At 49.6% G+C, this 23,028-nt stretch overlaps 8 protein-coding genes across 8 annotated transcripts; 5 read left to right on the top strand and 3 right to left on the bottom strand.

Moving 5' to 3' along the window:
* Positions 1–35: 35 nt before the first annotated feature.
* Positions 36–727, top strand: ABOM_000754 (DUF5321 domain-containing protein; the record flags this gene model as incomplete). The annotated part of the gene is made up of 2 exons (XM_022527884.1): positions 36–477; positions 531–727. 2 exons carry the CDS (start codon positions 36–38, stop codon positions 725–727), a joined length of 639 nt encoding a protein of 212 aa, XP_022394286.1.
* Positions 728–1,469: 742 nt separating this feature from the next.
* Positions 1,470–3,767, bottom strand: ABOM_000755 (citrin; the record flags this gene model as incomplete). The annotated part of the gene is made up of 4 exons (XM_022527885.1): positions 1,470–2,020; positions 2,076–2,238; positions 2,293–3,486; positions 3,588–3,767. The coding sequence occupies 4 exons, from the start codon at positions 3,765–3,767 to the stop codon at positions 1,470–1,472; spliced, it is 2,088 nt and encodes a 695-aa protein (XP_022394285.1).
* Positions 3,768–7,462: 3,695 nt separating this feature from the next.
* ABOM_000756 (uncharacterized protein) lies at positions 7,463–8,077 on the bottom strand (the record flags this gene model as incomplete). Its single annotated transcript, XM_022527886.1, has 1 exon — positions 7,463–8,077. One exon carries the CDS (start codon positions 8,075–8,077, stop codon positions 7,463–7,465), a length of 615 nt encoding a protein of 204 aa, XP_022394284.1.
* A 2,109-nt stretch (positions 8,078–10,186) lies between these two features.
* Positions 10,187–10,687, top strand: ABOM_000757 (uncharacterized protein; the record flags this gene model as incomplete). The annotated part of the gene is made up of 2 exons (XM_022527887.1): positions 10,187–10,558; positions 10,610–10,687. The coding sequence occupies 2 exons, from the start codon at positions 10,187–10,189 to the stop codon at positions 10,685–10,687; spliced, it is 450 nt and encodes a 149-aa protein (XP_022394283.1).
* Positions 10,688–11,215: 528 nt separating this feature from the next.
* ABOM_000758 (N(6)-L-threonylcarbamoyladenine synthase family protein) lies at positions 11,216–12,659 on the top strand (the record flags this gene model as incomplete). The annotated part of the gene is made up of 2 exons (XM_022527888.1): positions 11,216–11,331; positions 11,390–12,659. 2 exons carry the CDS (start codon positions 11,216–11,218, stop codon positions 12,657–12,659), a joined length of 1,386 nt encoding a protein of 461 aa, XP_022394309.1.
* Positions 12,660–13,121: 462 nt separating this feature from the next.
* On the bottom strand, positions 13,122–13,625 carry ABOM_000759 (uncharacterized protein; the record flags this gene model as incomplete). Its single annotated transcript, XM_022527889.1, has 3 exons — positions 13,122–13,213; positions 13,272–13,340; positions 13,478–13,625. 3 exons carry the CDS (start codon positions 13,623–13,625, stop codon positions 13,122–13,124), a joined length of 309 nt encoding a protein of 102 aa, XP_022394308.1.
* Positions 13,626–14,289: 664 nt separating this feature from the next.
* Positions 14,290–17,898, top strand: ABOM_000760 (putative PHD finger domain protein; the record flags this gene model as incomplete). The annotated part of the gene is made up of 2 exons (XM_022527890.1): positions 14,290–16,757; positions 16,809–17,898. The coding sequence occupies 2 exons, from the start codon at positions 14,290–14,292 to the stop codon at positions 17,896–17,898; spliced, it is 3,558 nt and encodes a 1,185-aa protein (XP_022394507.1).
* Positions 17,899–18,800: 902 nt separating this feature from the next.
* On the top strand, positions 18,801–19,958 carry ABOM_000761 (RNA recognition motif domain-containing protein; the record flags this gene model as incomplete). The annotated part of the gene is made up of 4 exons (XM_022527891.1): positions 18,801–18,840; positions 18,926–19,028; positions 19,121–19,467; positions 19,522–19,958. The coding sequence occupies 4 exons, from the start codon at positions 18,801–18,803 to the stop codon at positions 19,956–19,958; spliced, it is 927 nt and encodes a 308-aa protein (XP_022394508.1).
* Between the last annotated feature and the right edge of the window lie 3,070 nt (positions 19,959–23,028).

Raw genomic sequence — 23,028 nt, forward strand, 5'->3', positions numbered from 1 at the left:
CAATCCCTCGCAATACGCCCGAAATTCTAGCAAACATGTCTTTCACGAGACTTCCTACCCGGTTACTCTCCATCACACGAGCTACCCCCCAGCTCATTGGGCGCACTCCCATCCGAGCGCCGCACCAAATTCGTTTCGAATCCACGAGAGTGCCACGATTAGCCCAAGCCTCGATCTGGAGCTCCATGGTCCCTAAATTCATCCGAAACCGCGGTCCCAAAGAAATAACAGCCGAGTCTGAGAAGTCGAAAGAATGGAACCCCGCTAGCTTCTACATCATCATATTCATCTTGATCGGGTCACAAGCGATCCGGATGATCGCGCTGAAGAACGACTACCGCGCATACACGCGGACAACAGACGCTAAGATCACGCTTCTACGAGAAGTCATTGAGCGGGTGAAGAATGGTGAGAAGGTAGACGTGGAGCGATTACTGGGGACTGGCGATCAGGGCAAGGAGAGGGAGTGGGAAGAGAGTTAGTTCTCGTTATTTTGCATCGAGGATTGGTTACTAACTTCTGCTGGCTAGTTCTGCGTGAGATCGAGGAAGAGGATTCGCTATGGCATCAAAAGTCGAAGGATCAAGAGCCGGATCAACAATCCCAGTCGAAAGAACGACAGGTGGAGAGCTCGCAGAAGAAGGATCCAGTTATGCCTGCTGAAGGTGCCGGAAATGAAGAGCCACCTGCAAATAGCCCCTCGAGACGAAAGATCAATTTCTTCTAAGAATACTTTGCATGGGATCAGCCAGCTTGGGGGTCCAGATTCCAGCTACATATCTTGGCATTTAGCCAATACGGGCGTGCTCCGACCGGAGAGTATGGAAACCTCGTGAGCTACCTCCTGTTCCGTAGATGCGGCCGGGGTGCGTTACTGTGATTGGTCATTGTGATAATATGTTCTGCATCTTTTGATAAGCGGTAGGTTGCATTGATTTTTAGCGGTCCTGTACAAATGGGCTAACGACGGGTATATTCAAGGTCACCTGGTTGAGAAATTGTTAACCACAGTTACACCTACACTTAGCATGTATATATAAGGGTCTGTCTGTACCAGCTCTTATGAGATTTTATGATACCCCACGTCATTTGGACCTACAATCGTATTACTCTGGTATATATTACTTGTGTTGGATGTCCAATCTCATAATATATAATTCACACAGTTGGTACCTGTACATTCGTATATAGGATAAATTCACACGGTCTAGGACATCTCATGCAATTCGGGAATGGTGCAAATCTCTATCCCTTCCCCGGTCTATTCCTTTTTTGATACAAGGTGCAAATGCAAGGTGGTTCTGTACGGGCATAAGAGAAAAAGAAATGGCTTTCCAATCAGAACCCCGGGTACTAAGCCAAAAGGAAACAGTTCAGATAAACAAAGAGAGAGCAGAAGGTATTTCCAATCGAAGACAAAAGAAGGCAAAAACGGAACCGGAACGTCGCTAGTGAATACAAAGTCATGCTTAGTTAGTGCTGGGTGTCTGCATAAACTTGGGCCATTTGTCGGCCTGGGGGATCTTGACACGGCCAATGTTCTCGTCGAGATCCAGGATCAGCTTCAGGGCGTTTCTGGATCTGAGGTATGGCAGAGGAGCCTTGGCACCCTGGAGGCCGACACCTGGCTCGATCTGTCCACTTGGAGTGGCCTCTTCTTGCCCGGGCATGGGCAACCACTTCTGCAGAAGTTCATATGACGCAAGGGTGAAACCGAACTGAGGAGAAGAACGAATGATACGGGCAGGACCACCCTTGAAGAAGGCCTTGAATCCCTCCTCCTTCAAGATCGTCTGGGCACAATGACGCAAACCAGTGTATCCGACCTCGCCCTTACGAGCCTCGACCTGGAGACGGGTCTTGATAACATCGCACGGGGTGGTCAGATAAGCAGCGGGCATACCAGCGATCGCACCAGCAGTCAGCAACTGCACGACACCGAGCTTGTGGGTGGGGGATTCGCCAAAGAAGTCGCTCTTCAGGTGAGCGTAGGTCGGGAAGTAGATCGCAGAGAATGGAACTACCGATCAATTAGAATATGGCTCCCAAACGGGCAAGAGCAGATGAGTCCTTACCATCACGGAGCAAACAGGCACTGGCTCCCTTGTACAGACCGACCAGACCCAAGTTCTTCACAATCCACAGGGCCGAACGACGAGGGGCACCCTCAACGTTCTTCGCAATTTCACCCTGAACCTGCAGACGAATCTTGACGATTTCAAGAGGGTTGGTGAAAATCTAGGGAGAGTTAGCGGTGAGTCCAGCGTAACGGTGGGGTGCAGTGCAACTTACCACTTGACAACCTCCAGCAGCACCACCGGCAAGGATCTCGTGAGGATACCAGATCTTGCCATTCTCCTTATTCGTAAAATGACCACGGACCAAGTCGTTGACTGTCAGCTTGATGGCCTTCTCGGGCGCAACACCAATCAGCTGAGGTACAACACCGGAATACAGGCCGGTGAAACCCTCATTACGGATAACCTTGCGCGCACAATCGAGTGAGTTGTTGTACAGTCTTTCGCCTACCCGCGTAGACCGCTGGTTCTGCATACGAGTCTTGACCAAGTCAATGGGGTAGACCATGAAGGCACCAAAAGCTCCTGCCAAACTGCCCAGCGCGAAATGGTGGGCCGACTCCAACACGCTGTACAAGACCGACTTGGTCTTGTCCGCCGCCTTATGGGCGGTTGAGACGGCGGCTTGACCAGCAATGGCAAGGGGCATCCGCCATGAGGCATCGATGACCTTCGCGAAATCCTTCTGAGCGAGCCGGCCGGAGGGGGCATCCAGGCCCGCGAAGTGGAACAAGATGTCCGCTTCCATTGGGGTGAACAGGGAGAAGCGAGTGATCCGGGCCGCCTCGTTCAGGAAGTCGGCGCGGGTGATCTTACCGTCGTCACTCTTCTGGGTGGCCTCACGCACAATGACATCAATCATGTCCATCTCGCGCATGATATTTTGGAAGGCACGGACGGTGGCATACGAGATCTTGGTGCCCGTGGAGATGTTGCACAGACTGGGAAGGTGCTCCAAAACGTAGTCCGACAGCTTGTGTTTCGAGGTTTCCAGGATAATGCGCTGGAAGTCTTCGGGCTCGATGTAGCCATCACCGTCCTTATCGAAGATGTGGAAAGCTTGGCGGATGCGCTCCCCTTGCAAGCCTCGGAGCATTTGCGCGAACTGGGGGTAAGTCATGTCATGGCGACTCTTCGTGCGTCCGGTGTACAGGGAGGCCCATTCCGAGTTCCAATCGAAGGGAATGCTGTCCTTATCCTTGTTCACGTTATACAGGTTCTTGAAGGTGTCCCACTTCACGGCGCCTGTGCCGTCGGTATCGAACAAACGGAAGGCGATCTCGTATTCGGCATCGGGTTTCGTGAGGAGGTTCTCGAAGGTTGCCCAATCGCTGAGGCTGAGCTTGCCAGTCTGCTTGCGATCCGCAACCTTGAAGAGGATTCCGTAATGTTCACGCTTGATCTTGTGCTAAAAAGGGTGAAATGTCATGTTAGCTGGAGGTCATGCGAGCTCCGCGACGGCGATGACACATCATCGTTGTCGCAACATGAAAGCAGCAGAACACTCACATAATCCTCATGCTTGGGGGCAATAGCATTGACGAAATCGTCTTCCGTCATGTATAAGTCTCCGGTGTCCTCATCCTTGCGTGCATGACGAAGGAAATTCGTCTTGGCCTGGTGTGATGGTTGTGACTGATCCGTACTGGAGCCAACCAAGGACTCTTTTACCGCGTCCTTGACAGTCATTGTGATATATTTATATACGAACGCAAAGAACGAAAGGAAGCAAGCAATTGATGCAAGTCACTGAAGGAACCAAGCTTCAGGACAGATGAACACTAACTAGGAAGGCCAACCCAAGGGATCCAAACAGGAAAAGAATGGAATTATGAAGGGGTTGGGTTGGGATAAGGGAAAGTGTGTGGAGAACGGAAATTAGTTAGGGAAGAAAAATGGGGGGAAGCGTAAAGTGATAGTGCCAAAGATGATCAGTTGTTCTGGGGATGAACAATGACTGTGTTGGCTTTGTCTTTAATTATTTTTCGGCTTTTCTATGAGGGAAAAAAAAAAAACAACAAAGTTTGTCTTTATTTTATTTTCTGGTTCCTTTTTTATCTTCTACTTGTTTTTTTTTTTTTACCTTTTTGCCTCTTGAAGATCAGATACGCCGGGTAATAACCTCAGGCTGCCAATCACTGCATACTTCCCAGCTGACAGGCCACCACCCTGCGAGACAGCCATAATACTACTCGTAATAATAATACTAATAATAATAAACATGAATAAAACTAAAAATAAAAGAAAAAAACTCGGACGAGTCACGCTGGCCACTGGAACCAAGACACACCGCCCCTGGAATGCGTAAAATTACCCGGCACGGTGATTGATTCGCAACTCGGGACTGGAAGCCGACGGTTTCTGATTTATCTCCGCATATCCCCTCATATGTCTTTTAGTGTTAGTAACTTAGTATTCGTTAAATGCCTCGTTGCTTCGTCTTCCACTGAGTACACGGCCCTTGAAGAATGATACATATACGGAGTGCAACATCCAATCGTCCAATGGCCCCTTTGTTCATACGTGGAACTGCCATCCAACCCAAGAAAAATTTGGTTCCAGTAACGTGAGCTTGATTGGTGGTTCCGAGGCAGCCTTTCAGAGGAACGAGATTCTGAGCCACACACACACACACAACACGGTAAAGTCCGGAACGTCTGCCCAGCCATGATTCGATACCCGCACCGGCTGACCCCTGGAGCATCACCGAGACTTCCAGAAGGCGTTCAAGAAAATTCTGTGAACAGGGATTGCAATGCAGATAAGAGATGAAGCCCCAATGGAGATCCAAAGGAGACAAGTCGATCTCCCCCTCACAGTTTCCTCGTCTTTTCATGTATACTCCGATCGTATCATTGTTGGCATCAAGATCGGAATGCGATGAACCGTTAGCTAACTAGTTATGAGTGACCTGACTAATGGCCCTCTTCACATGACACGTCTGTCTTGGTCCTCGCTGCTAACCAGACCAACCCGTCTCGGGCCGATGTGAGCGGGTGGATTCCGCCCACCATCTCAAATGGTCGACAGATGCCTCCGTTCTCGGTGGGGGGAAAGAGAAAGCCGGCGGGTCCAGATTTGGAGAACCAGGAATCACGCTAAGGTACAGTAAGGCTGGAAATCTCGATGCCTGAGGCTGGCGCCTCTTAGAGCCTTGGCCCCCGGCTGTTTCTCCGTGTCCTGGTCCTGTGACCCTGCACGTCCAAGGGTTCGACTCGGTTCTCGTCCGATGTTTCTCTCAATCGTCCTCAAGGTTGGATAAAGGGAAAACCTCATCGCGGTAGATCCCTTTTCCATGTTCTCCCAGCAACTCAAAACAAAACAATACAGGGGAAATCTCAAATCAACACGTCACCGCTTTCCCACTTAATCAACCCAATCCTCCTCGCTTAGCAACGAAAACCGTATGATCACGTCGCCAGACATCGAAGAAGATACCAAATCTCACCGAAAACAACAAACTGGTCTAGTAACCCCCTCTCGGCATCTTACGGAATAACAGAATCCTCCAAGAAACAACCATTGTGATTAAAGCTACGGAATTGGCAAATCTCATGCGGGGAAAGGTGTTTAACCTGCCCGGGAAGGTAGTGGATCTACATAAGCAGATAAAGTGCATCGCCGTAGGTTTAAATTATTAAGTAAAAAGTACTGCTAAGACTCCATTATTCCTGCCGAGTCGAGTATGTCTACCCGGGCGCCGAACCCCGGTGTTCGGATAATTGAGGGAAATTGTTACCTCGTCCAGCGAAATTGGGGTGATGTGATCTGTGGCTGGGTTAGCTTGGAGCTACCAAGGTTATGTTGGGGTTTTATGTGCATAATCATTTGCGGAGCGCAACATGCTCTGCAATTATTTTATATTGCTATCTTGATGTTGATATTCTGCGAAGGCACTTAGACGAGACTGAGATATAGAGGGCAATTCATGAACAATTGGATCCAGTTCATTCAATACAGAGTACCATGTATATAATTAGTGCTAAGAATTGACAAACTTCGGGATAGTGCCGAAGAACGTCCTGCAGAAGGGTACTAGTAGTTCGAGCGTTTACAAAATATATATCAGACACATCCCACACGTGACCTGAATCCCCGTTCCCTCGGAGTGTATTTCATCCAAAACAACACAAAGAAATCCGGAGGTCAAATGACATAAATCGCATTCAACTGCAAATAAAAGCATTATGTTCAAGTTAAACTATATTCGCGTTGCTACACTAACCCGGATAGAATGAGAAGCCTCACATGGCGCACCGCTTGTGATTACGGGCCGGGAGAAACTGAAATAAACCTGTCTTCCAATAATGGCTTTCACTAAAATGATATGTAGCCCGCGGACTGATTGAATCATGGGACATACAATCTCAACGTTCAGTATTCCGTCCTCGTTATCCTATTTTTCACAAATCCCGGAAGACTATGTAACTCCATAATCCATTTCGTGGCACTTTCTGCTGTCAAGCATCAAGGAATGACACTTCCTTCTATCATCTCTACGAGTCCATCGAGATGCAGAGAGATTAGAAAGCTACAGAGTGGGGAGTTATCACCCCACAACAATCAGGGCCCGGTTTCGCAATCGCTATCGAAGGGTTCACAAGCTCGGCCACGACACGCACTCGATGATCTGGCTGATTCAAGATCAAAAGCTCGAGCAATATATCGCCATCAAAGTGTGTACCGCATGTTCAATCCACTTGAGCTCGACGTTCTGTCCAGCCTTCAACGGAGCCCGGACGCAAGCTTAGAGAGAACCATGACGCCCATGGCATTAAAAAGATTCAATATCCAGAACCCCAATGGCACACATGCCTGCTATGTGACAACCCAGCAACAACGAGCCTCTCTGAGGCTAAGAACTTTCATTTAGGCCTGAAAGCCATCCCCCTACTAAGCAGATCCTTGATTCCGAAAGGATGGTGAAGTGAGCTCTGCCTGAGTACGACACGATCTGAAAGACTTGATCAGAGCACGGCACAGCGCCAGTGAGCGCTATAAGTATGTGACACCACAACATCAACCCAGAGTTTCAGGACGTGGCTCTGCCCCATTAGGACCAATTCCTTTTTGAGATTCATCTATAGGCAAATAATGTGCTCTATGTAATATTCATGTTTCTGCCTCACGGATGCAAAAGATGCATCTCATCGATGGGACAGGGCTACCTAAGCTTCCGGTTCTCCTAGCTCAAAGCAGCCCATCGTGCCATGCGCTGTGGTCCGCTATCTCGATGACTTGCCAGTGCGGTTAAGGTTTGATGACACACATGAGGCGCAATCCTAGCGGAAAGAGGCTGATAACCCAGAAACCTGGGAAACGGTAAAGCTCGAAACAAGGCTATGCTTGATGGAATGTTGGAAGTACTTCTAACGGATAAGTTGTCATCTACTTTCCCTGTCAATCAACTCCCTGGGCGTATATTCATCATATACAGCCCGAAGACCACACAATGCTCCAAATCGACCCCCAAACCCCACCACGACATGCGTAAGCAGCCATCGCACATAGAACGGTCCATCCAGAATAACAGGCCAATTGTCCAACCTATGAAAAATAGTCCACAACTGAAGCATAAATATCGCGCTTCCAAGCCAGCCCTTCCCAGTATGTCCCAGTATAACACTATTCAAGTTTCGAAAGAAGACTTCTTTCAATCCATCCGCGGGATCAGTCCACTCCTGGACGATGAGTTCGTCGTTGACATCGGGGTCGTCGTCAAGAACGCGACTCCACTCGTGGACGGCAAACTTGGGGATTGTAATGATTCCATCGGAAGGACGGTACGTGCAGGTACGGTTTTGGATGATGACTCTGGCTGCTCCTTGTATGACGCGCAAGTATTCGGTGTGGTTTTCGTGCCAGTGTGAGCCTGATGTCCACGTACTCTTTGGGGGCAGGATGATGGTGACGGTTGAAGATGGGGGCTCTGGGAGAATGTATGTGACTTCACCAGGCCGGGTGAATGTGTTCATGTGCTTTGTTTCTGTGCGAGACATCTTTGGGACTCGAAACTGGAAAATATTGTAGGATAGCTCATAAGTAATATTTGGGGCTTATAAAGGTGCATTGCGGCCCTATTCCGCTTGGATGATTAATGTACATATAGTTTACTAACGTACGAAAGTAATCCTTCAATATGAATCTGATACTTTTACTTATTGACAAATGGAATCCTATGATCAAGATAGAGAAGGATTAAATTAAGCATTTCAATATTCTTTAGAACTCTTACATAGAAATTTGTAGCAGTAAGTATTCAACCTAGTGAGTGCATTGGACCTTTCCCAATAGATACATTATTCAATCTCAAGGGTCCTTCTTTCAGTTGGGACAAGTGGTAGGATAGACAGTTATGTGGTAATCATAATATACAATGGTCAAATAGGAATTTAGTCAGGCACACAGCTATGTTATCTGTTTAAACATGAGTATCGGCAGTTCGCACGGAGCAAGTGCATACGTTAGGGCTTCACACGGCAGACAGGCGCAGGCACTAGGCCATACATTACATAGCACCGATCTAAAGTCAACGGGATTAATATTCTCCTAGAAACTGTAGGTATCGCATGATTTAAGTATTTATTTATCGAGTATAGAGCGATATATTCAGGCATACGCCCCGGGGGAAATAGCCATTGATTGGCAGACCATTCTACTGTAGTATTATATGCATCCAACGTTAATCATATGAGAATAAAGCCCAATGCGCTAACAGATTTGCTGTCCGGTACAAAAGAATATCGAAGAATATTGCTTTTTATACGCGGGAACTCATAGTAGGCTGAGCGTTGGGATGGGATAGAGGATAGGAAGACTACTCCGTACTAGACGTCCCTATGTTATTTTAAAGATCCAAAAGGAGTTATTAGGAAATATACACCCCCTACACTTGTCTAAGATTGCAATATTATATCCCTTTTTTTTGGTTATGTATATCGGAGTGAACCTTTTTTCTTATTCTTCTCTATTAAATGATACACCAGAGGCAAGCGCTTTAAAACTACCATCTATCTCTTGTAGCACTATCACACACCGAATCAGGTAGTTCAGAATAGTACTCCCTAGCTCAGTGTGACAGCGCCACTTGAGTGATAGATCCTTGTCTTTGGGACTAAAAGTGTCACCGCATAGCATTTGTGATAGTGACGCAGGGTGAGCGACCCGACGATGATCATTGGAAACTCTATCTGATGTCCCACTTCGCTCGAAGAAACTCCGGTATAAAGCTTAATACAATGATTTTACTGGATCGTCTACATGATTACCCTAAAGGATGTTGAAAAGTCTATCATGGATGTCTGTGGGAAAGGGAAGAAAGAAAGTAGAAGAAAAGCAAAGCAAAGGGCAAAAAAAAGCGTCACATAAAGCACTCGGGGCAAACGATCCATGGCTCTAACGGCGTGGGGTCCCTTTCATACTCCCAATGGACCAACGGGCGAGATCTAAATATATCTTACCAACAAATAAGGTGAAACTTCTGCAGGATTGCCCCTGCGGTTCCTTTTATGTTGGCTGGGTGATGGGAGACCAACTCACCTGATTCCGGACTCGTTTACTTTGAACATCAATTGATCGCCAGAGACCCCGGTCCAGGAAGGGTTTCTATGATTCGCCTCTTGCCACCAAAGGCTTTCAGTCTAAAGTGTGATGGAGATGTGCCTATGTGCTTGAGCGTGCATCTCGTTGGCGCTTAACGGATGAGGGTGGCGTTCATTGGCCAGCAGACCAACCCTACTCGCCCGCTCTTGATCGCGATCGATTGATGCAGTCAGTGAACCAAAGGCTATATAGCCGCCCAACTCTCCCCCGGTCTTCGAACCCTTTCTATTTTTTGGTGCATTGCTTGTTTGAGGTTTCCTTTAGTCTCCCCTTTCAGTTCTATTTTCGTCTTCTAGTGGTTCGTTTGGCTGGTCCAGACGAGTGCTATTTTTTGAGTCTTCCTATTTTTGGATCTGCCTTACGTCAATAATAGTATCATTTACACGCCCTGCGTCTAAGAAACCTTCGTTGACCGAAGTGAATCATTAGCGCTCTTAATATCTTTTCCCATTACTTTAAATCTCCTGCACTTCCCCCCAAAGCTGTGTCCAACCTCCACCTCCACAATGATCCCCACTGCTCGTGCTGCCGCAAGACCCAAGTTGAGCCTGAGCATTTCTGCTGCGCAGAATACCTCTCGGCCAACACTGTCGCTCAAGTCCCCGGGTCCTCTCCCCCGGACTCCGATCTCCCCGTCTGCTGCCAGTCCAAGTTCGGCCCGGTTCTCATCCCTCCAAGTCCCGAGTTATGGTTACGTCAACGCATGTTCCTCAAAGAGCATCCTCAAGAAACAATCGACAGCGGTCGCAGTTGGCAACGTCAACAAACGTATCCAATTTAAATGTACCCCGACTGTCCACTGCGTGACGCCCATTGAGAACCCTGAGGAATACTACGGCACGCATACCAAGATGTCGCGCGAAGAACGGCGTTGGATGGTGCGCGAATGAGCGATCGCCGGTAAAACTTGCTGAACAACACCTACACAGACGGAACGAAAGGACGACTCTGAGTTCGAGGCCTTGTCATCCGTTGGACCCATTTCCCGCGACCGTGCCCGGCCCTAATTTTGAATTGATAAGCAACTTGCAGCACAGATGCAGCAGAGCCTGTGGAGGGCCGTCCGCGCAGAGCGTCGGACGTCGAGAACGAAAGTCAAGGCGACGAACGTCCCTATCGGAAAGGAGGGCAGTCTGTCAATGTATATATGATTCTATTATGCTTATGATGTGACGATAAGATCCATACCCAGTATAGCATGAGTGAGCATTAGCCTGGAGAAATCCAATTACAGTCGTTACGCTCCATTAGTTGCGTTCAAACCCGTATCGTAGTAGAATATGGAGTCAGGCCTGGACAGCTCTCTCACATGCTTCTACTTGTTTTGCATTCATCAATGATCGTATTAGTCAAGAAAAAAAACAAGCAGACGCATTGTAAACTGATGATGTTCCTGCTCTGCGTCATTACCATTTCGGTCATGGTTTAGGGCACCCTTTAAGGGCTTCTGTGGCCCGTGCGACCGAACGTCAGGTCTTTTCCGCAGTGGTTTATCGCCGTGTCCAGCCGGAGCACCATCTCTATAACTCACCCCAATGTTGAGCTTGAGAACCCCCGTCGCGAGTTTTCGCAAGGCTATATGCAGCACAGCTAGATGTAGCTTGTTTCCTCGAAATCGGGGCCTGCTCACTTTCGCTATTGAAACGTCTTGGTGAGAGCGATTCCGGATCTGAAGCAAGCCTGACTGCTAACTTGTCTATCTACACTAGCGATGACACTTCAGTCGCAATTGTTGAAAAGAACGAAGCCACGAATGCCGCTAAGATCCATTTCCTTGAAAACGTGACGGCCGACTCAAATGAATACCGAGGTGTCCACCCCATTGCGTCCCTCGAGTCGCATCAAGAGAACCTCGCGAAGCTGGTTGATAAGGCGCTGAGGCATTTGCCCGTCGCCTCGGAAAATGCTGGAGGACACCGATTGATAACGCTCGCGGATGGCTCCCAGCCGCGCTGCAAACCGGACTTTGTATCCGCCACTCGAGGGCCGGGGATGCGAGCGAATCTCTTCGTCGGCTTAGATACAGGGAAAGCACTGTCAGTTGCGTGGCAGATCCCTTTCGTGGGTGTTCATCATATGCAAGCTCACTTGCTGACACCCCGGCTTGTGTCGTCTCTAAGCCAGGATCCAGGCGCCAGTGGTCACACCTCACCGCCACCGCCAGTTACACCAGAATTTCCCTTCCTATCTATACTCGTCTCGGGTGGCCATTCGATTCTTGTGAAATCATCAACTCTTACAGACCACAAGATCATGGCTTCTACCGCAGACATAGCAATTGGCGAGTCGCTTGACAAATCGGCCAGGGAAATCCTTCCTACTTCCTTACTGCAGAGTGCGAAGAATACCATGTACGGCAAAATGCTAGAGGAGTTTGCTTTCCCAAATGGTAGCACTGACTACGCTAACTACCGTCCACCGCTAACCCGTGGCGAGGAACTCATCAAGCGGGAGACTCCTTGGGGCTGGTCCCTGACGACCCCGTTTGCTAATACTCGCAACCTCCAATTCAGCTTTTCATCGATTGCCAGTGCAGTCAAAAAAATCATCACCCAAAAGGAGAAATCCGGACAGATCTTTTCCCATGACGAACGAGTTGAAATGGCGCGTGAATCCATGCGGGTCTGTTTCGAGCATCTCGCCTCTCGGACGATCATCGCTCTTGAGACACTTCGTCAACAGAAGCCGGACGATGAGGTGAAGACTCTCGTGGTCAGCGGTGGTGTGGCAGCCAATCGTTTCCTCATGACTGTTTTACGCTCATTCCTCGATGTCCGCGGCTTTGGCCACATAGACGTTGTCGCACCCCCTCCGTACCTATGCACCGATAATGCTGCGATGATCGGATGGGCTGGCCTCGAAATGTTCGAGGCGGGCTGGCGCACAGATCTCAGCTGCCGCGCCCTCAGGAAATGGAGTCTTGATCCGCAGGCCGATGATGGCGGCGTTCTGGGCCCCAGCGGATGGCAGAAAGCCTAGGCCTATCTTTCTATGATACAGTTCTTCATTGTCTGCCCTGTACACTAGTAATACCCATGTACACCACTCAGCCTTTAACTTCTACTAGATGTATATATACTTTCAATTTATAGTTATACACAGGCAGGATATGATAGTCATATTCTTTCTTGGATTAGACTTTTTTTTTATCTATCAGATCTATATGACAATCGTACAGGAGGTCCTACCCAGGCAGTCTTACCCTACACCCAGACATAGTGCCACGGATCTTTTGTCAAAAAGCTGCATTGATTCATGATGCCCATCTAGTGATTTCGAGGATACTGTCATCCAATCGGCCAGCGACCAGAGAGCTCCTGTTTTCCACGGAATGTGAAGGACCCTTCGCGGACCCAACTACCGCTGAATTTTGGCTAGATAGGCGTGACGCTGGTGACTTCTCGCATCGAACTATCTATTGATTAAAGATGACATTCCAAGTCAGCCACCTGCGACATTGTCACCTTGCCGCAAAGTGGTGATTTGTTTCCGAAGCTCGAGGAAAAAGTCCTTGCCGTTGGCCATTGTGTTCGCTGTAGCATGAACGTCAACACGACGAAATGGAGGGGACTAATCAGTCGGGCGACATACGTTTCGAGCCCCAAGGCCCAGAGCGATTTGTGTCCTTTCCACCAGGTTTATAGAAGAAGGGCTTCGGCTCTACGAGAATGGTTAGCGACCCATTGGGTGTTGGTTCGACGTCGCAAGCTTCCTCTGGAATGCCGTACCTCTTGAATCTAATCGCACACGTTCCGTTAGCGAATAATGCATCACAGAGGGATCATGGGGGAGCATACTTCTTCTGAGAGCCCCCTTCGCCTCGGCGGCATTGAAGCCTCGCACGGGAACATGTTGCTCCTGGGCTGGTCCAGTGGAAAGTTGATCACGCGACTCTCCCCAGGAATTCTGGTTCTGTCCGCCACGAGAGCCACTGTGCGCGCTCATTGTTCTGTGCAAGGAGTGCCTTTGTCCCGACTGGCGGTTTTGGTCATACGTGCGGCCCCCGCGCCATCTAGCAGGAGATCTCGGACGTTAGTATTTAAGGGCGGCTGGAGATAAATACGTAATTGGGGGGGGGAAGGTATTTAGAGAGAAAAGTTCAGGGTTGGGGGGGGAAATCGAAGGGAAGACGATTACCGATCATCGCCAGGACCACTCATATTGGAAGGGAGCGAAGCTCAATCAAATCGGATTGGATTGATTGATTGATTTAAACTGTGGGCTTTCAATGGAAGAAGCTCCGCGTTGATTAAATCGGACCAAAATGTCAGGTGGAGTCTCTCCGCCTTGGCTCAAGATGGTTTAGTGCCGCCGGGCAAGTGAGATAACGGACACTCCTCGCTTTCGCGTCTTCCCTTCGCCGTCGATGGCTGTGACACCGCTGCCCTTCATTTCCTTGCTCTTTATTGTCTTTTTCGGTTGATATTGAGTCATGATTGACATTTCTCCTTTACTTGACCCGGTTTCCTTGTGCTACGCGGCGCCGCGAGATTCTGTTTGATTGCAACGTGAGGCTGAAGCGACAAGCTCAACGACATTAATCAACATCCATTCTTTTGTATATCATCCCATACACAGCGGGCTGATCATTCTTTTCCCGACCGCAAACATGGCGCCATTAGCTTCGAATAAATATCGGTCATCCCCCGGAAGGCCGCCTAAGACCCAACCCAAAGCGGTGCTGAAAGGCACCCAGAACTCAAACGCTACTCCCGGCGATGGACCACCCCTCAAAAAGCGGAAATACGTCCCTGGTGGACCGGGTGGTGGAGGCAGATACATCGAGCTTGATGTGCGAGAGACGAAGCCGCCTAAGCCGGCGAAACCTGCGAGGCCACCCAAACCTGCCAAACCGGCGCCAGTTTCACGCAACTCCACCCCCCGAACCCGCCATGCACGAGAAACCGAAGTGCAACACTTACAGCTCCCTCCTCCGCCACCCCCCGTCCCAACGACACCACCATCTGCGCGTCTCACAAGAGACAAAAGCCAAAGTCGCGGCGGCCGTTTTGGCTCCTCGACCGCTGCTGCTCTCGCTTTACAACAAGGAGATGGATATAAGCCGCGGGAGGAGCGAGGGTGGGAAGAATTTCATCCGGACCTGGATATTGAAACGAAGTTTGTAGTCTTCCCTGCGGAGGAGGTGGATAAGCCAGCTCCATCCGCGCATGTAGCCCATATCCTTTCTCCGAATGGCCTCAACCTCAGCAATGATAAAGACCCATTAGCTGAACTTATCCGAGCTCATGCTAATGGCACGTCACCTACACCGATCAAACGCCGCCCAGGCCGCCCTCCCCGCCGTCCTGAGGCCATTCTAAACGCCCTTGGAATTACACCACAACCAAAAGTTGTTCCACCTCCTGGTCCAAACCCTCGTGAGAGGCTAACCCTTCCTAAACCCTCGTTCCGACTACGAGATCCTTTTGTTTTCTACGATAAACCAGGAGTAGGCCAACAAAACTATGTTGACCGGACGATGGCAAGCGTGGGATACCAGGAGACTGACCTTTTCCTTCGCCACGATCGTCGATTGATCCGGATAACTGAGGCACCGCAGGAGGACGACCTCGATGCTGTCAATCCCGTGGGAACTGAGGAGGAACCCAACACGTCTGTTGGAAGAGTAGAATATGACATGGATGAGCAAGACGAAAAGTGGCTAGAGGAGTATAATGGAAAGCGGAGAGAGGATCAGCTGGAGCCTATCAAACCCGCTGTCTTCGAAATCACTATGACAAAGATTGAGAAAGAGTGGCATGCGCTCGAGAAGCGCATCCCAAAACCAAACCCAAAACCTCCCCAGACGCAACGGCCTCGTTCGAGCTCTGCCGCTGCTGTAAATGGCGAAACCACTGGGCCTGGAGAGGATCAAGACAGCAAATGTGCTATTTGCGATGATGGCGATTGTGAGAACTCCAATGCTATTGTCTTCTGCGATGGATGCGATCTGGCGGTGCACCAGGAATGTTACGGCGTACCGTTCATCCCCGAGGGTCAATGGCTGTGTCGTAAATGCCAACTGGTTGGGAGAGGAGCCGTCAATTGCATCTTCTGTCCCAACACCGAAGGTGCCTTCAAGCAGACTACCACCTCGAAGTGGTCTCATCTGCTTTGCGCTATATGGATCCCTGAAGTGTCTATTGGCAATCCGTCGCTGATGGAGCCAATCACCGATATCGAAAAAGTACCCAGGAGCCGTTGGAAACTTCATTGCTATATTTGCCGGCAGCGAATGGGTGCATCGATTCAGTGCAGCAACAAGAACTGTTTCGTCGCATTCCATGTGACCTGTGCCCGACGGGCTCAGCTCTATCTGAAGATGAAGTCCGGTCACGGATCTCCCGCGGTCATGGATACTCACCTGCTCAAGGCATTCTGCGACAAACATGTTCCCCCCGAGTGGCGCCGGGAACATGGAACGGACGCTGCTACAGCCGAGGCCATGGAATTCTATCGTAATACTATGCAAGGCCGACGGTGGGGTGACAGTCAAGCTGCCGCGCTAGCACTAGAGCCATCACACCCCCTTGGGTGTGAGCATGGTGACGATGAGGCACTGCGGACCCATACGCCACGTATTACGCTTACAGTTGGTGGGAATAAAAGAAAACGGCCTACCGTACCCAAGACTATCTGGAAACTGCCGTCTGGCGCTCCTGTAGTACCGCACGTTGTCCTAAATGCCGTTGCTGCCTCTCTTCAGCGCTTCGGTGTGCGTCAGAGAAAGCAATATGCCGAGGATGCGTGCAAGTACTGGACACTCAAACGCGAGGCGAGAAGGGGAGCCGCATTACTGAAGCGCCTACAGCTACAGCTGGAGACCTTTTCATCTATGGAAATGACTAGAAGAGACTATGTCGCCATGGGAGCTGCCGGAGGGAAGCGGCTCCAGCGCCGCATTGAGTTTGGTGAACGACTATATGACGATCTCGATCGGCTGAGAACGATGTGCGATGAAGTGAAGAAACGTGAGAAGGAAAAGTTGAAGGATGCCGAAACTCTTCGGAGTATTGTTGACACCGTCTACTTCCCTATTTTCCCCTTACTCTGGCCTATTTTTGACAAAGCTCAAGGGTAAGTATCCTTGTTCTAGCTACTTTAGGGTTTGTACTGATGTCGATGCAGACTTGACGGCAAGGGTATCTTCAGACAGGGGTTGACCTCGATACGCACCAAGCTGGAAGAGCGCCGGTACACCTCCGTTTCTGCTTTCTCCGCTGATCTTGCCCGCGTGTTCACCTCGGAGATTGGGGTCCAGCCCGCTGGGGACACCGCCGAACTTCAAATGCAGATCAGTGGGCGCGCTCCGGAGCTCAGCCTAGAACAGCGCGAGAAACGGAAACTGGCCAAGCGCATCATCAAATTCATTCAGCCTGCCCTAGAGGAAGCGATCAAGAAGGAAAGCGAATTGAATCGTAAGCCCTTCGAACAGGAGCTTAAGGAATTGGATCTTATGCTCGAGAACAGTGTTATGTCGCGAAGGGGTTCCCAAGCCGAGTCTCCAGCGGCTGGTGATGAAGAGCCGGGCAAACCCGAGGTTCGCCATGGAAATATTCTAAAGGTCAATGGAGATGTGGAAGTGGCTGCTAAATCGGAGCCCTCTGATGGCGCCAAGGATACCGCGTTGCTCCAACAGTCCGTTGATAGCGCTATGCCAGATGCAAACCAAGCCCAATCTCCCGATGGTGCTTCAGGGTCTCAGACTCAGGAAGTCCCCGGAGCTGGGGTATCCACTCCAACGGTAGAAGATGGATCTACCAAGCAAGAGAGCCCGCCTGCCAGTGCACCGTCCACCGCTCTTGAAGCACCACCAGCTGCAAATGGAATCGCAGACAAACCAGAGGGGGATCATCTAGGGCCCACCGATCAGCCTACTGAACCACAGAAAGAGCCATTGACACCCCCTCCCAGCTTCAAGGGAGACCAACAGCTTCCTTTAGCGCAAGGTGGCATCCAGTGGTATATGCAACCGTTCGACCCCGTGGGCACCACTATCCATGAAGAGCGATGGACGGGCCGGGATGTCATGCGCGGGATGAGTGAAGAACTGAGTGAGCTTGACGAGGAGGAGCTGAAAGACTTGGTGGACGATGAACTCGAAGGGGAGATGGGCACTGCCATCGAGGGATCCACCACCGACACTGGACCAGACGCTGCACCGGAGCAGGCCGTCAAGGTGTATCGAACTCGGCGACGCTGGCGTGGATTTAAATAGATGATTGAAGGGGTCTCCCGTTTGAGTGTTTTTTTTTTTTTTTTTTTTTTTCATTTCTCTATTTCTTCCACCTCTTTTTCTCCTTTCTCTCTTTAATATCTTGTTCTTCTCTCATGTTTGTGTTCGGGCTCATGGCGCGGATCGGATTACGGCGTCCCCCCTTTTGCTTCTCCTTGCATCTTGTCGATTTCATGTGTTCCCTGTGCTTTTGCGTCTACTATGATGAATGAATCTTGAGATGTTCGTTTTCTTGCACTGGTAGCATTGAGGATGGGGTCGTCGAGACTGTAGTTAGGTTGATCTACGACGGAATGGACTACTGCCGCTGAGGATCTGAAGCGCGCATCCCGTGGAGAGTATGTCTAGGAATTCATTGTAATTATCATTTGATTTCTCATTGATATCCAGGAAGATTCCTTGTGATGTGTCTACAGTATGTATGTATGTATGTATGGGTAGAAGTTGTGATCATAACAAAACAGCCGGGTCTTGGCGCTCCACCCACAAGAGCCGCTTGCCGTAAAAGGTCTGGAATTCGGTGACTTGGACCTTCGACGGGAAGTGAACGAACTCGGTGCTTTGCTTGCTTTTCTTCCTCTTCCCCCTTCTTTCATCATTCATCCATCCCTCCCCCCAACAACCATTCATCTTCCTTCTTCTTTTTTCTCTTTTCCCTCCCCTTCTTATTCTTTTCCCTTGCTCTTCATCCATCTGGAGGATTTGATTAATTCTTCCTCCTGTATTGGTGATTATTCTTCTTCCTAATCAGAACCAGTGTGGGTGCTTGAATTTTCTGCATCATTTTCTCATCAAATTCTCGACGTGCGACGCGCCCCTTTCCCTGTGATATACCCGCTCTTTTTGCCAACCATATTCTAGTTGTTCAATAAATTTCCGTCAATATGTCCACAGAGTATGATCACGAAAACGGTCGCTATGACGGTAGGTTCCATGGTTACATCAGCATCTTCGGCATCGCCTGGGAACACCACAGCAATACTGATCCGTCTACTTCCTCACGCGTTAGACGAGCCTCGCTTCTCTCGCGACGAACGCAGCGCATCTCCTCGCGATGAGCCTCGTGCCGACCGCGCCCGTAGCCGCTCTCCCAATGGTCGCGCCGATGACCGGTATGTCGCATGGCCGGAAATTTCGCCACGTGCCGGGCGTTGGTTGAATTTAAGGGAATAAAAGAGGAACTAACTCGCCATTCTTTTTGCAGGGCTCCCATCGAGCCGCGTAAGCCTCTTGAGGATGAAGAGGGTGCGGCCAACACTGGCTCCAACCTTTTCGTCACGGGCATTCACCCGCGTCTGACTGAGTCCGACATTTCGCGTCTTTTCGAGAAATATGGCGATGTCGAGAGCTGCTCGATCATGGTCGACCCCCACACCAAGGAATCTCGTGGCTTCGGATTCGTCAAGATGGTGACTGCGGAACAAGCCGACGCTGCCAAGGAAGGTTTGCAGGGTGAGGTCATCGAGGGCCGTACTCTCAGCATTGAGAAGGCTCGCCGTAGCCGCCCTCGCACCCCGACCCCTGGCAAATACTTTGGACCCCCCAAGCGTGGTCAGTAACTCTTGAGCCCAGATCAATAACCCCATCGACTCACAGCATTCGCAGACTTCCGGGGCGGTGGCCGTGGTGGACGCGGTGACCGCTACGACGACCGACGTGGCTCTTACGGAGGCAGCTGGCGTCGCAACGACGACTATCGCTATGGCCGCTACGACTCTTACAGTGACCGCCGCGACTATGGCGGCCGTGGTGACTACCGGGATTACCGCCGTGACTACCGGGACGACTACGGTAGCTACCGTGGAATCGATCGTTATGCTTCGGGAGGACGGGAAGACCGGTACAGTCGCGATGAACGCCGCGATGACCGCCGCGAAGAGCGCCGTGGCTATTATGATCGCGATGCTAACCCTCCTAGTTACAGTCATGGTGGTGCTCCTCCTCCTCCCCGCGAGGGTTATTCCGGCGGCGGCGGCAGCAGCGGTGGCGGTGGCGGCGGTCGCTCGTATGATCCTCGTGAAGACCGATATGGTAGCAGGTAGGTGCAGGGTTGGGAGTTATCGACGATTAAAACTCAGGGTCATGGCACGTAATTCTTTTCCCCCATCTCTAGTCTCTGTCTAGGCTTCCCCTTATTCGTTTCTTATGTTACCCCTTGTCCTTGTTTTGTGTGACATTCCAACGCCCATCCACATTCCTTGGAATGGTTTCTTAATTCAATACCCGCTGCCTATGGGGAATTAGCTCGACGGTCCACGGTGGAATGTCGGTTTATGTTGTTCTTGATTTTCATCGGAAAAAGTCGTCTGCGCAATTACTACTTGTCATCTCGCGACATTCAGTACGCCATCAGTTATGCGACCATTTTTATCCCTGTCGGAAAACAAAAAGAGAAAAAAAAAAAGACAGAAAGAAAAAAGGGAAGAACAAGATACTCTTGTGTCGTCGGTCTGCAGTCGCTAGCTGGATTTTTCTTTTGTTAATTCGCTCGAAACACCGGACAAATTTGGCGGCAGGGAAGGAAAAGACATGATATTTACCTTTAACGTTGTAATTCCTCGGATTGTCAGATGGGTCTCAGCACTTCTACATTGCAACTCTTCCGGAAATTGGTCGTTATCTCGCTAGTCAGCTTGTTCGCCTTGTTGCGTCTTATTCAACCTTTTCTACGTAACGACTGTTCGATCTGTATACGGCCAAAAGCAAAGACATAATATCTATCATGCCATACACAATTTCTCTTCACGCCTCCTGAGGACACAAGCAGTTGAACGGAGTTCGGCCATGGTCCGCCAGTTCCGCCATCGTGTTTGCTTGCGTGCTTGTAGTATCGCCAGTACGAGCGAAGTGTACGCGTCTAGAACGAGCGGGAGAGAGCCATGTCGACGTAATAGCAGCAGCCATCTTATCAACAGCCCGGGGTTCCACCAACTTCGACCGTTGATGGCCTGTTGGCCTGCTGAGGTAGGTAAGATGGTATTGCGATCCGAGCTAACACGTGGAAAAGGAGTCATCTATTCTCATTCAGGGCTGTCCCTGTCCCCATGGTCCAGTATTGTTTCTTCGTTTCGGGTTCTTTTTCTCGGAGTCAGACGAACTTGATTGCGTGGTACTGTCGGCCAGCCGTGACATGTTCCTTGGTTGCTTTGCCGAGTCACTAACAGACAGAACCATGCTTTTTATGGAGAAGCTATTGCGTCCGTGTCGTTCTATGCTCTAGAATCTAGGGTTAAAAGTGTATACTATCCGTTTGTAGGAATAGAGACGGTCTCTGCTGGTCGACTCTTTGTTCACTCAGTTTTTCCTGGTTCGTCTGACCAACTAGAGATATCGATCAAGGAAGGCACCTCGTTGGTTCTGTTTGTTTTTTTTGGCTGTCACCTGTGGAGCACATCTATATCTGCCGAGGGAAACCCTTGAAACCGAACTGGTTTAGTTTAGAATAGGAGTTATAATAGATAGCTGCTAATAGGTCCAACTCTTCAATCTTCTTTACCTGAGCACGCTTAGGTGGAGCTGGCCCATAAGGTAAGGGGGCACCTCGCCCTTGATTAACTGTATAATCATCCCTTCACACGTTGCCTCGCAGTACGTCTAGTGACATGGTGTTCTCATCACGCCTGAAAGTAAGTGTAGTTTGAATGAATCGTCCAGCATGACAACCAGCCGCAGAAGTACCAGGACCAATATATAGCCTATGAGTGCGGGAATGCTGTACGCGGGACCCATGTAAATTGAATAAAATTGAGAATAGCAGAAACAGTCTATATACTGCCGAGGCATGGGTGGTAGAGCTCTAGAATTCATAGTGGGAGTGATTTAGAGTGTCAGCGCAGAAGATATATATATCTCCGCGATCCGTATTCCCATTCTATTTTAATGAAATTCTACCAATGTATTTTTCCGACGCAACAAATTGAGTAACTTGAATACTACTAGTATATAGATCCCAGACACCTATATATAACTCTGCTCATATCAAATATTGACATCAACATACCCCCAAACCAATACCTGCCAACAAAAGACCTACACAACCCACACCGATCCACCACACCCAATATACATAGTAATATGATAGTATAGATAATATAACCAAACTCGATTCTCTCACACCAATAATGCACAAAAAAATGGTATCATAAAATCCCTAACCCAAAGAAAAAACACCCCAAACCACCTTAAACACCACTAACGAACCCGCCCTCAAAGCCCAGTTCCGAACATGCGCAGCAAGAGACACAACCACGGGCCTTTCAAATATCTCTTGTTCCATCCCAGTCTATCTATACAGCGCATGACTGACTATCCCCGGTAGAAAAGTAATATCCGCTCCATTCGGGGCATAAGATGAGGTGGAATAAACCGATCACCGCGAAATTTTCCTCCTCTGAAGCGAAATGCATTCAATCCCAAAATATCCCTGTATCCCAATGCAAACCCGATCTCTTACCCATACGACTTGAAAGGATCTATTCAGGCGACTTCGCCCCTTCCACCTCATTACTCTTCTGGATAAGGAATTCGCCGAGTACGCGGAGCGGGTTCTGCGGTCTATTTCCGTACGATCCAGTTAGTCGACTCGATTCCCTGACCCATCGAACATCCAAGTAGATGGCTGTCACAGGGCTATATCACTCACTGTTCTCTCGTAACATGCTTCATTCCCTCCAAGAGATACGGGACGATCTTCTCGTTCATGTAGACTCGAGCCGGGGCGCGCCGGGCCGGACGGGGGTGGCTGGAGCAGGCTCGCCGGTCGGGGTATTGGCAGCTGCGGTATTGTTGGCGGAGTCGTTGGCCATGATTGTTGGTTTTTCGACTGTCGAGGGGGCGTCTTTGGTATTTGGGGGTGGGATGGGGGACTGGGGCTGTTATTTTTTTTTTTGTGGGTTGTGAGTTCACAGGATTCTGATGGGTTATGACGTTTGAGTTTTGAGATGATGTATGGGAGTGAGTTTGTGTGAGAGAGAGATCAATCAATTGGATCCAAGTATCAACTCCCGGGGATGGAGAGGAAGCAACTGCAGGGCAATGTAGGATCACAAGAGCAGGAACATTGAGGATTGAGGAAAAGTGTAGTAGTATTTATGGAGCTTTCCTTCGACATTA

The sequence above is a fragment of the Aspergillus bombycis genome (assembly GCF_001792695.1).
Source record: "Aspergillus bombycis strain NRRL26010 chromosome Unknown contig00002, whole genome shotgun sequence".
Classification (NCBI taxonomy): Eukaryota; Fungi; Ascomycota; class Eurotiomycetes; order Eurotiales; family Aspergillaceae; genus Aspergillus; species Aspergillus bombycis.